This window comes from Pollachius pollachius (genome assembly GCF_949987615.1).
Source record: "Pollachius pollachius genome assembly, chromosome: 16".
In the NCBI taxonomy this organism is placed as follows: Eukaryota; Metazoa; Chordata; class Actinopteri; order Gadiformes; family Gadidae; genus Pollachius; species Pollachius pollachius.
Genome location: NC_136949.1, coordinates 19,207,525 through 19,222,744, shown reverse-complemented (window position 1 = coordinate 19,222,744; position 15,220 = coordinate 19,207,525). Strand labels below are relative to the sequence as shown.

At 42.9% G+C, this 15,220-nt stretch overlaps 1 protein-coding gene across 1 annotated transcript; it reads right to left on the bottom strand.

The window, feature by feature from the left end:
• Window positions 1-101: 101 nt before the first annotated feature.
• On the bottom strand, window positions 102-1,107 carry alkal2a (ALK and LTK ligand 2a; the record flags this gene model as incomplete). Its single annotated transcript, XM_079753437.1, has 4 exons — window positions 102-166; window positions 335-415; window positions 566-619; window positions 774-1,107. 4 exons carry the CDS (start codon window positions 1,105-1,107, stop codon window positions 102-104), a joined length of 534 nt encoding a protein of 177 aa, XP_079609563.1.
• Window positions 1,108-15,220: the final 14,113 nt, after the last annotated feature.

Genomic DNA, 15,220 nt, shown 5'->3' with positions numbered 1-15,220 from the left:
ACCATCCATTCACTCCCTCAGTAGAGACTGGGTCTATATCTATCCATCTATCCATCCATTCATTCATGCAGGAGAGAGTCTCTTGGTGTACCTGGAGGATGCTACCCATCAGTGCACTGTGGGCTGCCCGCTAACCGCCGGAGGAGTCGTGCACACCTTTTAAAGTCTGAAAAGAGAGGGAAGAAATCAAAGCATGTCCATGTATAAATAAAGGAAACTAAACATATTTATTTATTTATTCATTTATTTATTGTGAAATGGAGAGAACATATGCTGTTGTGTCTATCAGCCCGTAATCATTCAGATCTTGGGGTCAATGTAGTCCAGGACTTACAGGTAGGTGTTGTACAGTCCCGGGTGCTGTGGTACAGCCTGTAAACGTGCTTCCTGCACTTGGGACTGAAGTACAGAGGTCCTTGAGAAATAAAAAACAGGTAATTTCCATTAGTTTCAGAGACATTAGTTATCATTCCTCATTAGATTTTTTTTTTATAGTACTATCGCCCATGCGCGCACACAGACACACACCCGCGCAGGAATGTGATTTATAAGGAGCTCTCCTTACCTGTTAAGTGTTGTATAAACTTTTCTTTCTTTGTGATATCTTTCGCCGATATTTCTGTGCAATATCAAAGGTGGGGGGGGGGGGGGGGGGGGTGAGATGGTCAGCTTCAAAACGATTAGTCCAACAACATCAATACCACTTGGAAATGTTTTCCAGAAAGTTTTAGGAATCCACGGCCAGCTCCTCCACTCCAGAACAGCCTACTCACCAACAGGAGTGTCCGCCCTTTCGGTTCCAAAAGTGCGTAAAACCCTTGGCCCGGTTGGAGCTTCCCTCCACGCTGCTGACGAGCGGTTGGCCGTCTCGCTGTGGCCGTGTGTGTCCCGGCTCCTGTCCAGGTGTTTTACCATCGCAGCGTGGTGCCTCAGGCTATGTTCGTTCCTCGCCACCGTGGCGGATTCCCTGGTGTCTCCAAAGTGTGCGCTCAGAGCGCAGAGCAGCAGGAGGCCCATGGCGAGGTGTTGGGGTCCGCTCATCGCTGTCTTGGACTGATTGACAATGAATTCTTCTTCTTCTTTGGAAATGCGTTTTAAAAGACACATGTGGAAAATAGGTTGGAGGAAAAATAAAGAACCGGTCTTCTAGTGCATAAAGGTTTCCTCACACGCGTTTAATTCCTAGGAAAGGATGCATTTTAACAGGCCCTGTTAGGCTGTACTGTAGTTTTGAGTCGATCGGAGCCTAGGAACTTGTAGCGCGTCCAAAACCATGAATCCAAAAGCTATTCCTTATAACATGGTATAGTCCAATGAATTAATATGATGTACTTATCACTATCAAACTAGTAGGCTGTCATTTGTAGTGTAATCCAGGAGAGGGAAAATAGCAGAAAGGAGCTGCCGTCCGTTCCACCGGTGAGATGTAGTGAGCTCTCCAAAGGTCCGATGGTCTGAGGGTCCTCTCTCTCTTTATCCTGACTGAGGACCCCTGTCCCATGTGGATCACTCCGCAATCCAGTCTTTAATTACAACAACATCGGGAGATACCCGTAAAGGAAAAGTTCACTTTAGATTCCCGACCATCGATCCTCCAGTCCTCAGTCTGCTTCTCTCCTCCACTCTGCGTCTTGGAAGCTCTTCGCCCCTTTCACTGAAATCGCAATCAAGCGAAAAGCAGAGTTGATACTGGCCTCTCTTCTCTAATGTCCTCAGAAACGACCTTGGTGTTCTGAGAAAAAACAGTCCGGTTTGCGTTTCTTGTGTTTTTTTTAATCAATAATAGAATCGATACCCCGGTCACGCACTCCTTATACTTGGACATGAATTACGCACAGCTGTTTGTAACACAGCTCTGGTCCTTAAACAGGGCGTGCGGTTTGGATACTGATTTCCCTCCCCTCAAAAAGTGTTGGACTTCTTTGCTGTATCAAAATGCACTGCTTAATAAAACAAAACAAAACAAATCAATTATAACCCCGATGTTTTATCATACTCAAGATAAGTTGGAAATCACAGAAATGTTGAAAATCCCTAAATGCTCACTCATGCAACAAGTGCCCGGACGCGCCATGAATGTTAAGGCGATTTAGGTGCGACTTAAGTTGTGAGGTTGCACTGTAGACCCATGGCCGGGTCGCTGATCACAATGTCATGTTTTTAGTCGACATGTCATCGTGTGAATTAACACCTGGTGCTGAAAGGACAGCGCACGACTGCGCCGTGCGTCAATCAAGCATGGACGTAATTTTGCCTACAAGTAGTAATAAAAAAGAAAAAGTCAAAAAAATATATCATTAGCAAACCAGAACCTTGTCGCAAAGCGTGATTGAATAGGTGTTGTTCCTCCATACATCATGGGTCTGGCACCTTCATTTACCAGGCCACAGGTTAAACTAGTGAAGACAACACGTTGACTCTAGCTCGTTCCTTGACACATATAAATGAAACAGCTGCTACCTAGTCAATGTTACGGTTGAGGCCTCCTTTAGGGTCAACACAAATAGGAGTTATGTCCACTATTTAGTAAACCACTTGTGCTCTGGTATAAAGGCTGCATAAACATAATAAGTGTTATGAGCGACACCTTCCTTGTGGTTACACCTTTGTGAAAAGGTTATATTGTGAGGGAAAATGATTAAAATAAGTGTGACCATTGACACTTAAGAGGTTATATGATCAGAGCGCACATAACCTGCAAAACTTGTTGTGATTCTTGACTTTGTTGGCTTTATTCCTATCAATAGAGTTTCCTATTGGTCAATATAGTCATTAAGAAATTAGCTTTAGTCTTTTATTGCCCAGTTAACCCATCTGTATAATGGCGGGACTGTAATTTGTTATTTCAGATCCGGTTTTCAGACTAATCTCCGGAGACCACAAAGATCACAGTTTAGAGAACTGACATAGCATTAAATCTGTCTTAAGTCCCTCAAAAAGGAGGTAATATAGGGCTACAGCTACAGGGGGCGACATACTAAAATCGTCTTTCAGCGTCAACTAGTCCTCATGTACCTTGGTTTGGTAACCTATGTTAACCTTTGGTAACCAGACACAACTTGAACCAGACAACTTCTGAACAAAGGCATAATAGGCATCGACAGAGAGTTTGATGCTGGCCCTGTTTGACCTTGTTCAGGCTGAGCCTGAGCTGATACAACAGATGCTTATTGTTTAAGCAGGGTTCACTGTGAGGCACAAATCAATAAGGTGTGAGTCAGTGCCTCCCTGACTCACAGGTCTGATTCCATAACCATGGGTCATTCCAACCTGAGTCCTTATCCCTCCCTTTGTTTGGATTTATTACACATGCCCTTTTAATAGCATACCTCCTGAGGCCAGAGACGTGGATCTCTGAGATCAGAACTCTTAGGAGTATAGAAGTGTGGGTGCATGTACCCCTGAAGCTGACATGACAATGGACAAAAGAAAGGATTTTCTTCAGAAAAATAGAAAGAAATGGAAAAAATAAGTGGGAGAAGGAGGTTAGCCCAACAGACATGACAGCTTCCCCTCTAACCTTGTGGTCGAGTTGCATGTTTGAACTTTCTTCAATAACTCTTCATCCATGCCGGCCTGGGTGATCATCATAACTGTCTCTCCTGGCTTCAGTTTAACGTCTGCGATATCATTTGTCCAAATCACTCTGTTGTACCAATTCTGCTTAAGACATTTTGTGTGAATGTGCCTGCAACAATTGACATTGTCATTTTGACGACGGATATTTGTATTACCGGATTTTAAACCTCCCTTCCTCTCACTCAGCAGTGCTCCACCTTCTCAGCCCGTGTGACCCCATTTTTAGCTCTGAACATTCTTTCAACCCCCAACTTCTTACATTGTTGTGCATCTACTTTATATCATTTTAACCACGTCAACATCTGCCTATAATATCAATGTCCCAGTGAACGCACATCGTACCACACTAACTGAATCAGGAGTTTGTGACTATGATCAATTAAGTATTGTATTGTTTTTACAGGACCTTTATGAGACCCTCTTGTTTTATATATATGTTTTGTTATTTGAATCAACATTATATTTAAATTCAAGCCTATAAGGCATTAAGATTCCATGACTCCATCCATCAACACCAAGTGGGGTCCCCCCCTACAGGTGGACTCTAATCTCTGATCCCTTGTTCCCACCTCCCATCTCCCGCAACAGCAGGCTGGCTGTGCAGCTGGTCATCACTTCCCTGCCCATGTGTTTTTGGTCATAATAAATATTCTTCTGATACAATACAGACAGCAGTTACCTCCCACCCCCTACCTAACTTCCTCCCATCCTCCCTCTGTCTCTCCTCCTCCATCTCATCTCTCTCCCTCTCTCTTCAGTTGTACTTTCAATTGCTTTTCCCACCCACCATAATGGTTGTCCCTCAATGGTTGCTGTTTCCACCCTCCCTCCAGTGGTCAGCCCACCACACCCTCCCCCGCTCATCAGCACCCCTCTTAATCACACTCTCTCTCTCTTTCATGTTGGCCCACTTATCTGAGGTCATCATTTTACTGGCCAACCATCTGTTACTTTCTCTTTACTCTCTCTCTCTTTACTCTCTCTCTCTCTCTCTCTCTCTCTCTCTCTCTATGCTGTTTAATGGCTGTTTGCCGTGTTCATATAGACTTTGTGGTAGAAAGTGTGCATTCAAAACTCAAATCTTAGAATATAAATATGTTATACAATAATTACAGTGTGTTTATTTACCTATGCAATAAATAATATATGAATCATTGTCATGGTCTGAGGGTGATGGTATTAATATGTGTGAATGGCAGTGTGCCGGGCCCAGATGTTTGCGTGGATGTATTGTTTTCATTAATAAAGGATTACTCGCACATCGGGCCGTAACTAGTTGTTCCTGGCGATTAGCTCTCATTAGGCCCCCCTCTGCTTCTCAGACAGCCCTTTGGGCTTTTGTTTACTCAGCAGGCTTTTTTTTCTAAATCAATACACATGTAAGTTTCTCTGTCAATGTAATTATATAATAAGTGTATGACTGATTGCAAAAGTACCCGGTCCTTTGATGCTTGCGTTCAACCAATATATAGACTGAAAAATATGTTCTTCCCCCAATGGTAGGACTACGCAGCGAAAATAAACACAATCCCGACAGGAATGAACATAATGTTTTAAGACTGGGAGGAAAATCAGTACAGGCCTTTGTTTGCAATTTTATCCAAAGTGACTTTCAGATATGTCATTAAAGAGCAAGTTAATCCAAAACCTTTTTATTTGTTTTGAACATTTTAATATGTCTGACATGGTCGTTCATTCTGATCAATTCTATTTGATCACTGTTGATGAAGTACGACCCCAGTCTCCTCCAAACAGTTTGTAACCTCCCTCCACCTGCTCTGAACAGGCAGTGTTCTCTGAGCGACGCCTTTTCCCACGCACGTCACGACCAAGGGGCCCCACAGTGTGGACCTGTGGAGCTCTGTCTGGTGTGTGTGTGTGTGTGTGTGTGTGTGTGTGTGTGTGTGTGTGCGCGCGCGCATGTGTGTGTATGTGTCTGTGTCTGTGTGTGTGTGTGTGTGTGTGTGTGTGTGTGTGTGTGTGTGTGTGTGCGTGTGTGTGCGTGTGTGTGGAGCTCTGGCTGGTGTGTGTGTGTGTGTGCATGTGTGTGTGTGTGTGTGTGTTTGTGTGTGTGTGTGTGTGTGTGTGCGTGTGTGTGTGTGTGTGTGTGTGTGTGTGTGCGTGTGTGTGGACGTGTGGAGCTCTGGCTGGGCAGTGGTGGACTGTGTTGTTCCAAAGAAAGATGAGCTCCTCAACTTATATATGCCTCATTCTCTCCTTTTCTCTATCCTAGATCTGAGGCTCTTCGCTGTGCCCCTGGACATAACGCCTCATAGCGATGTGTTTCTTGTAAATTACAAAGAGAGCTATGAGATCATGTCTTTTTGAGGAGTGTGGTGTGAGGTATGAGAGAATGCACACACCATCCCCACCCGAAAGACTTTGGATATGATTTATGATTGGATGTGATGATGTCTTTGTGCACTCAAAACCCAAACATCCGCAGCAGGCCCACAGCACCCTTCCACCTGGACTGAGATGAATCTTCTCCCATTGGGTGCCTGGTTGGAGATCTGTGATCAAACATGGCCTATTGAGCTGGATGACAGCTTGATGTAACATAACCCTACATAACAATTACTACATAAGACATTTAGACTTTTTATCAACGATGACCCAGTCTGAAAAATGTCCAACGTCCTACTTCCTGTAACTCATTCAACAAATGAATGCACAAGATAGAATGGAATCAAAATCGATGCAAGCTAAAATGAAAACCAACAATGGATCATGACATAATGCACAACGTACTTTGAATTAATATAATCATTAATGCAGTTTGTGTTCCCTGCTGGACGCACATGTGTGCTATTAGACCTTCAACCAACTCCAGAGGGGAACAACTAATTGTAGTTCAGCTTTAGGCCAACAATGGGTGGCATGGTGGCCTAGTGGTGAACACTGTGAGGCCATGCTGTATGTTCACCCACCTTCTGGTGGTCTGCTGCCAAGTAAGTAAGGAAGGGTACATGCCAGAGCGCTGCATATAAAGAGGACTGCTCCATGCTTTATGAATGGGGTATACAGGTTAAATTAAAGATAAGTATATTTGGGCACTGTTCCAATAACCAGGACCAGACTGAGTAGAGGCTTGTAAAGAAGCAAAGTGACAACATCTGAACACGCACATCTGGTGCCGATGCCCAGTGATCAAGCTGTAAACAACTTTTGATGTCTTACTGCTTGTTGAAGTGGGGCAAGGAAACAATTACACCCCATCGGGTTGCAGACCTAGCAGAACTGAGTTGGTTTTGATCGGACGTTTAATAGCTCTAGACATTTTTGCCCAGCATTATTCCCCTTTATGATGGTTGTCACGGTGGGTTGGTGGTGGCCACCCCTTGGTGCTCTTGTTATTTTCTTTACTCATGTCAAAAACAAGAGAAGAAGCAAGAGGAGGACTGCCCCATGTGGCAGGATCCCTGTGATGCAGCTGTGGAAAACTGCACTGTTGAGAAGGAAAACCTTTTCCGCAGAACAAGGTTGCCCTCGTCTGCTGGCCCGATGCTGGGTACATCCTCCTCTCCCTAGCTGCTCTCAGCTGCCATAGAAAGGCTATCAGTCGGGGTTTGTGTGTGCAACTCTTTTAACATTGTCCTGCGATCACAGCCCAAGATGGGGGCCCAAGCTTACATGAGACGCTTTACATTACCCTACCCGCTAACAGACATGTCAGAGAAGGGGTAAGTAGCAGGCGGCAGACATGGGGGCACATGTTCTGTAAAGACCATGTGGAGAAAGACATTTGTTTTCCTTTAGTCCACTTCAGTTGATCACATACGTATTGCATGGTTCTGTGACTACATTTTTCTTTTACGATGATTCTCACTGTGGGTATCATAGCGTTTTATTTACAGCAGATGCTGTAAGCCCTCGGAAGAAGTGTCAATCAGTCAATAAATATGTCAGTTCACACTGAGATAAATATAAAATCATAATGTTTTGGCTGCCCGCCTCACATGAAGCCCGCAGCAGGGGGAACAGCTGGCAAGAAATGATTTGTGTTTTGTGTAGGATAACATGGCCTTCCTCCCGCATGTTGGACTTGGGAATATTTAACGTTACTAAGGTAAGATGCATTCTGGATGTTTACATGTGGCTCATCATTGTTTATAAAGGCACCCGGCTTGTTGATGTGTAGGACTGCCAGGCAGTTAGTGGATCACATAGGTAGCTTCCCACAGCGACCTTCTGTTGAAATAGAAACGTCCAACAACAACCCCCACACACACTTCCCTTGGAGGCTGTGTGTGTATAAACATCACCCTGAAGAACCGTTTAATGTTGCAGCCACTACCACCCTCCCACCTCCCAAAGCAGCCACCCCCCTCCCCAAACACTCACACTCACACACACACTCACTCACACACACACACACACACACACACACACACACACACACACACACACACACACACACACACACACACAAACACACACACAGTGTTGGGCAGTGGCTTCGCTACAAATAGTGACATTATTAGTTTAAGTATATTTCTCAGTTGATGTGGAGGTAACGTCACTGTTTCTAAATCAAACAGCTTTTCATTAGCTCAGTTCTTTTATGGATGGAGTCGCGCGTAGTGTCCACACAAGCTACATCTCCCCAGTATTTCTGGAGCTTGAGCACAATGGAGCTTTGAGATTAATCCAAGAATTCGTAACCCCTGACACAAAGGATGAAATGAGGAAGATGTGAGGTTGACGGTAGCTGAAAGAAGCACCTCTGTAGGTCGAGACATCACGTACCAATCATTGAGCTGATTCTACAACCGTGGACACAAACGTACACACACACAGACTAGACACACCAAGTTGATTACATGGTATCTTTGCACCTACATGGTTCCTTTAGTATTTGGTGAAGCAGCTTTTTACTCTGGTATTGGAAGGCGCTTTATGTCCCAACCAGCGCAGTAGGGCAGCACGTGTAAAAGGGATCGGAGCCAAATGGAAACGAGTGCTGGAACATAAAGGCTTTGAACAAAGAAAACTCAGAAATCTCAGTTCCACGAACTGGCACAGAAAAGACTAATGAAAAGAACACAAGAACAACAAACAGCTCCCTTCCTGGCTGAGGGAGCTGAACAGTTCTTGTTTCCAGGTGAACTTCACTTATGTTAGAAATTTGAGTTTGATCTTCCTAACCCTGTTAACACCTGTCAATCAGGCCTGGCATGGTTCCATCTGGTGGGTGGTGTGAGTTTTGATCTCAGGTTATTCTTTAATAAATTGTGTAATAAAGAAATGAACTGAAGTTAGTTCAGCTGGTTAAAATAGAAAAAGTAGTTTTTGATGTGGTAAACTGCTTTTGCAACGTTTTGTAGCTTAGCATACTACATTTCTCTAGGAGGGTTGCTACTGTGTAGTGAATTTTCATTAAACGTAGAGAGCTTAACCCACTACTCTTTTCAAGTACACACATGCACATACATGCATGCTTACATACACAAAAGTGTATGCATGCACATCAAACACACACACACCCAAACCGAGTCCGTCTGTCTTAAGGGCAGCAGATCCTGACATCTGAAGAGTTTCTCCGAGACGAAGAGAAAATATCCTGACCGTTTACATTCTGAGCCTCGTCGTGTTTATGCAACTAAACCTATTTGTGCTTTTTTAGCTTTATGTTACTATCCCGGGAATGTCTGTTAAGGGGTTTCTGTGTATCAATCTCAAGCAAACCTATTTGAAAGAAAAAAAAAAGAAAATACTTTTAAACATGACCTTTTTTGTTCTTAACTGTAACCACTTTACTTTAAACACAGTTAAACCTCAGAGCTTCTCATGTCTACTGTACGTCCGTGGGATAATTCAACTGTGACACGGCTGGAGGTCAGAGAACGTCTCAAGCATTCAGCCGCTGCCTTTTTGAAGCATTTCCTCCACGTATTCCTCCAGGTTTCCAAACTGCTTCTCAGTCAACTGGATGCAGTTTGTTGTGATTTGCACCCGAGTAAACTCCACTTCAGATCACAGTTGTTTTTTTTTGTTGTTTTTGTTAGGGGGGGGGGTTGTTTTCTAGAACACAGACCATTGGATAGTAACAAAACTCTGCTTTCCAAAGCCTTTTGCCTATCATCTGAGTCCCGACTTGTACGTGAAAATGTAGGAATCAACAGGCTTTTGTAATTACATTTGTACTGTTTTCTTAACAAAGTAGATATTTTGTTTTTGTAATTTTTAGACTTTATTGCCCACATTGAGATAATTTCACTCTTGCACACACACACTATTAATCACTCAGTGCATTCCAGAGCATTGCTGTAGTTGGCCTGTATTCTCGTCTCTGTGGAAATGTAGCTATTTCAGTAAAAAACATTTTATTGGGTGGTCCACAAAAGTGATGATTTAAAATATCAGCCCATGTGACCCAACATATTGTTATGGGGACATGCCCTATGTATGCATATGACTTTATACAAAGCATGCATAGAGAAATTAAAATAATCAGTTTGCGTAACAAAAACCTGAATCCCATGAGCCATTTTCACCCTGCAAAACATGTTGGGAGAAAAAATTACACAACCAGAACATATTTGGTGTTATCTGTATGCTTTGCATTGCTCGAATTGTTCACATGAAAGACAGACAGATCACTGACAAGCAGCACTGGTTAGGAAAGGGAGGTTGGAGTTAGGGGACAGGAGAGGCTTTAAGGCAGAGGGGTTGGGCTGAACGGGTCACTTGGTTTGTTTGTTCAGCGTTGGAGCACCAAGACGAATGAGGCGACACTGTGGAATTTGAATTAGTTTAAAGAAGCGTGAATCCTCCCTTAGAGTCCATTGCATATCAAATCTTTGGTATAGTCTCCATGTTTACTTATTCTGCAGAGTGGAGGACGGCCACCCGACTAAATGAGTCAACCTGTTTGTTGGATGCTTAGTTCCAGGCTCAGTGAGGAGAGAGCAGCGCCCGGGGACACCCCAAACACCCTGAGACACTGAGGTGAAGGAGTGGGGTCGGGCCATGAGGGGGGACACTCACACACATACATGCATTCATGCACACACACACACACACACACACAAACACACACGGCTACCTGAATATGGCGTTTGAAGCTGTGAATTTCAAAACAGCAAAGGACGAGAGAAATTAGGAATTTAGAATGCAAGAGAGAGAGAGAGGGACAGAGTGAGAGGGAGAGAGATCAATACCAATAAATGCAAATGATTTGATCCAATATGATTATGAGCAGGCTTTTATCTCAAATTTAGAACAAGGGTAGGCCTTTTATTTTAGAAGCAGTTTTTGTCATATTTGTTGAAATTGTCTTCCCATCCTAACAGTAATCAATAAATGAAATGCATTGACAAAAAAAATGACAGATATCATTTTTTAAGTATGCATTGGATTGGATACTGATAGTTGAATGTATATTAAGTCAGTCTCCCTATTAATACAACATTAAAAACAATTAAAACTGTCCTACATGCCTACATTCTTTAGGCAAGTCTGTAATCATTGGGCATTTCCATGATCTAACAGTCAAGCTTATTTAAGTATGAACAGTCAAAACAAAACAAGCTAGCCATCCACAGCCATATTGTTGATGATACTGATTGTATCATCATCTTCTAATTCATCAGTACCGTCATCATTGCTGTCCGTCATCATTGTTGTCCTACAGTGATCACTGTTGTGATCACTGTAATCAATGTCATACCATTCAACAATCCCCATATCTGAATGAATTATTATTATCAATAGTGTCCCAAAGATCTACCTCAATTAAAAAATGTAAGGCAGATTATTCAAAACAATGGTATCATCATGCATAAAAATATCAACATATTTAGAGGGTGGTAGAACTGCATCAATTACCAAGTGCTTTGTGTATGTGTGTATGTGTGTGTCTGGTGTGCGTGTGTGTGTGTGTGTGGGTGTGTGTGTGGGTGTGTGTGTGTGTGTGTGTGTGTGTGTGTGTGTGTGTGTGTTTGTTTGTGTGTTTGCGCATATGTCTTTCTGCAAAAAAGGAAAATACAAGCATGCATGTCATCTTAACATTTACTTTAGTAAGATATGGGCCACAAAGATTGACCTTCATACACCCAATAAGATGGCCCGATGAAGTGTCGAGGGGCCGTCTACTGCCATCAATGTAATCAAATGTAACTTATCACACCAACCTGTCTGCTATTAATGCCATTAGTGTTTTTTAATTCTTACTTCAATAAAAGGATTTGGATGTTTTTTTAAGAACCCAGGTTAAGTGTTGACGTTGTCTATGTTCAGATAGAAATCAGCCATGATTGTTCTTCAGCTCACTCCCTCTCGAAATGGAGTGGTGGTCCAGAACCGGGAACTTGTCCATTCATTGAAATATTGATCTATATTCCAAACAAGGCTCCCATCGCTGCATCTCTGTTTGGTCCAACCCAGTGAAACTCATACAAACTGCCTGGCTGGGTCAGCTCATATGCATTCTTTAATAGGGCCAAAAAATTGACCAATACATAGCTTTGGATTCTGTGTTTCCCTGCATGTGGACTTGAACCCTGGGGAGTGCAGTTAGAATCCTGTGTAATGATGGTGGCTGCACTTTAGGCAGCGTGATGAGTCTGAACTCTGAATGCAGACTAACATTTCAATAAGTCCCAGGGTTAGTGTAGCAGGGTGTTTTTTTTTTAAGGATTTGAAAACAGCCTCAAAATTCACTTCTCAATCTGAATTAAAGGCTCAGATCTCAGTCATAAGAATGTACGAGACCATCAACTGAACAAACGTTTAACTTCTCCCCACTGAGACAGTGCAATGCATCCGTTGAGTCGAAGCAGTAAAACATCAACATGCTCAGTGACAGAGCTGTCATCGTAGGACCAACAACACAGGTGTCCCTCATACGACACCAACTAGGTCTGCTACTGCTGTGTACCAGGGCTAGACTCAACTAGTTAGGGGACGTCCACCACAATGATGCCTCTGTGAAGAGGCTCTGTGAGTAGAACTGCTCCTCTTCATGTGGATTCTCTGTAGACTTTCATGGGACTTTTGTGTGAAAGAGAGAACCTTCCTGGATCTCGCCCCCTTGCTGCTGGCCTGCGTTCCCGTTAGTGTTCTGCGGTGTGAAACCCACCACATGGAACCGGATCTGAGTGTAATGCACAGACACACACATACATGGAAAACGATGTGTATGTGTGTGTGTACAGAGATTCCTAGAAACACTCAAGGATTCATAGAAAGTGGGCAAGGCCTCTGAGAACCCTCTTGTTGCTGGATGTGAGAGTGATTTATTTTTCCCAAGGACCATTGGTTTAATCTTCCAGCTATAATCATTATATAATTTGTGTGGGATAAGTGCAAATGATATTGTTTTTTCTTTCTTGCTTTATTGTTAAACTGCACACGCAAAGCCTCTATTAATTCCACATTGAGGCCTGTCAAACACAAACAGTGTACAGTGTGATCAAAGCAGTACTGCAGAAGTCTATGGCTGCAATACAGGAAGTCTGAAACTGATACCCATTATGTTAGCCTGCGTATTAAGTGCATATTTAATGCATTTAAAAATGCATCAATAATATATAAAGCAGTAAATAAATAATTGATAAAATAAACATAGTACAAACACACACACATTATGCATACACACACGTTAATAAATGTGCATTATCCTCATTGCAGCTTTCAAATAGAGACGCCATAGTCGTTTAGAGGTACATTTGTACACATTATAAATCGCAAACACACAATCATACCTAAGCGCTCTCTGTCAAAGAAAATAATATCCATTGTAATTGATTCCTCATCCTCAAGACCCAAGCCATTTATCAATATTTCTCATGCAAGCCATCCAGCCTATCTTGCAGTGCTGGTCATCATAATACCCATTAAGCATTTTACATCTATATTCCTCAATTTGAACCTTATTTCACCTCCTTATGAATGATTATGAGGTGAGGCAAGACAGAGGAATACATTGTGGCTAATATGATGCTTATCCTTAGATAATGCGACTTATCATATAGTGCACATGAGGAGTCTGTGATGTCTCTGACGAGCCACACGACTCTGGGACACTTCAGATGCTGCCTTGGCCGTACCTGTGGCCGCTCTATGTCCTCTGGGCCCTCAGGATCGGAGGGTATTTCAAATGGCCTTCCTTAAAACTGAGCTCACTTTAACTGATGTCCCACCATGTTCTAAAACAGGGGTTCACCAGCTCTTAGCCCACGACCCCATAAAAAACAGTGGCAGAGTCTGACCCCCCCCCCCATGTTTTACTGAGATCTGTATCCTCATTTATATCTGTTGTGTCATCGTCTGACTGTTATTTAGTTTCCATTCTACACCTGTCCACCAGATGTCCTTCGACTCTCCCCCTCGCTTCACAGATCCTGCTCCCCATCTGCCATCACTTCATCCGCTCTGCGTCCTCCTCAGCCTTCCAACCTGCACCTCATTCCCTGATCATTCTCTTCCCATATAAACCAGTTTACTTTCGTTTGTTCCTATTATTTGTCATGTCATTTTGTTGTTCTTGTATTCTAGTCATTAGTCTTTTTTATGCCAGTTCGTGTAACTGAGATTTCTGAGTTTTCTTTATTCAAAGCCTTTATGTTCCAGTTCTCGTTTGCATTTGGCTCCAGTCCCTTTTGCCCATGCTGCCATACTGGCACTGGTTGGGACATAAAGTGCCTTCCAATACCAGAGTAAAAAGCTGCTTCCCCAAATACTAAAGGAACAATGTAGGTGTAAAGATACTAAACATAGAGAAATTAAAAGAAACGTTTCAAATCATCATACATAGAAAATGCAATAAAAACAGGGTTTTCAAGAAGGTGCCAATCATAGATAGATATGGCAAAATAACAACAATGAGTCAGTCAACTGTCAGTCAACTGAACACAAATTTCACTTTTTCCTAACTGAGCCAGTCCATTGCAACCGGTGGGTTAAAGCAATAAATAATTCACAGCTCAATCCAAAATCACATAACCAGGATGTTTTAACATTAAGCAATTCTAGCTGCTTGCCTCTAAGTCTCCATAGAAGAGATCATAAATCCATGCGCCTAAGCTGCCAGTAAACACAGAATGCTTACGCTGCGTTCAAATCAGTGAAGAAAAAGAACCCTCCTTGACGAGGAGGGTTCTCCTTGACGAGCTGGCTGTCGCCTTGCATATTTGACTCTGCTGTCAATGTGTGTATTAACCGATGTAAGTCGCTTTGGATAAAAGCGTCTGCCAAATGCCCTAATTGTAATTGTAATCCTACAACATATTGAAATGTTGCTCTGCATATTCAGAGTTCAGAACTATCCCAATGCCTCAGATGCAGTTACTTTCTTCACACATAATTCTATCTGTGCGCCTTGGTCTCGGATTCCGTGAGCAAGCGGGGTGGCATGTAGACACAAAATGTTCCTCCTTAAGGTGCAGACTTTATCATATAGCGACGAGACACTTGGTGTCTTCACCATGCAATTACATATTGAGTCCATTTAGTTTGTCAAATATGCAAGACAAATACTCTAGCTTTGTAAACCAGTGAAGGGTAGTCAGTTGGTCAGCGAGCTGGAACCTATTCTGAATAAAAAATAAGCACACCTTATCTCGCAATGGGTAAAGGCTGAGAGCATTTCCTGGTGGAAGCCACTTGGGTATAAAGAGCAGAGAGACGTGCTCCCAGC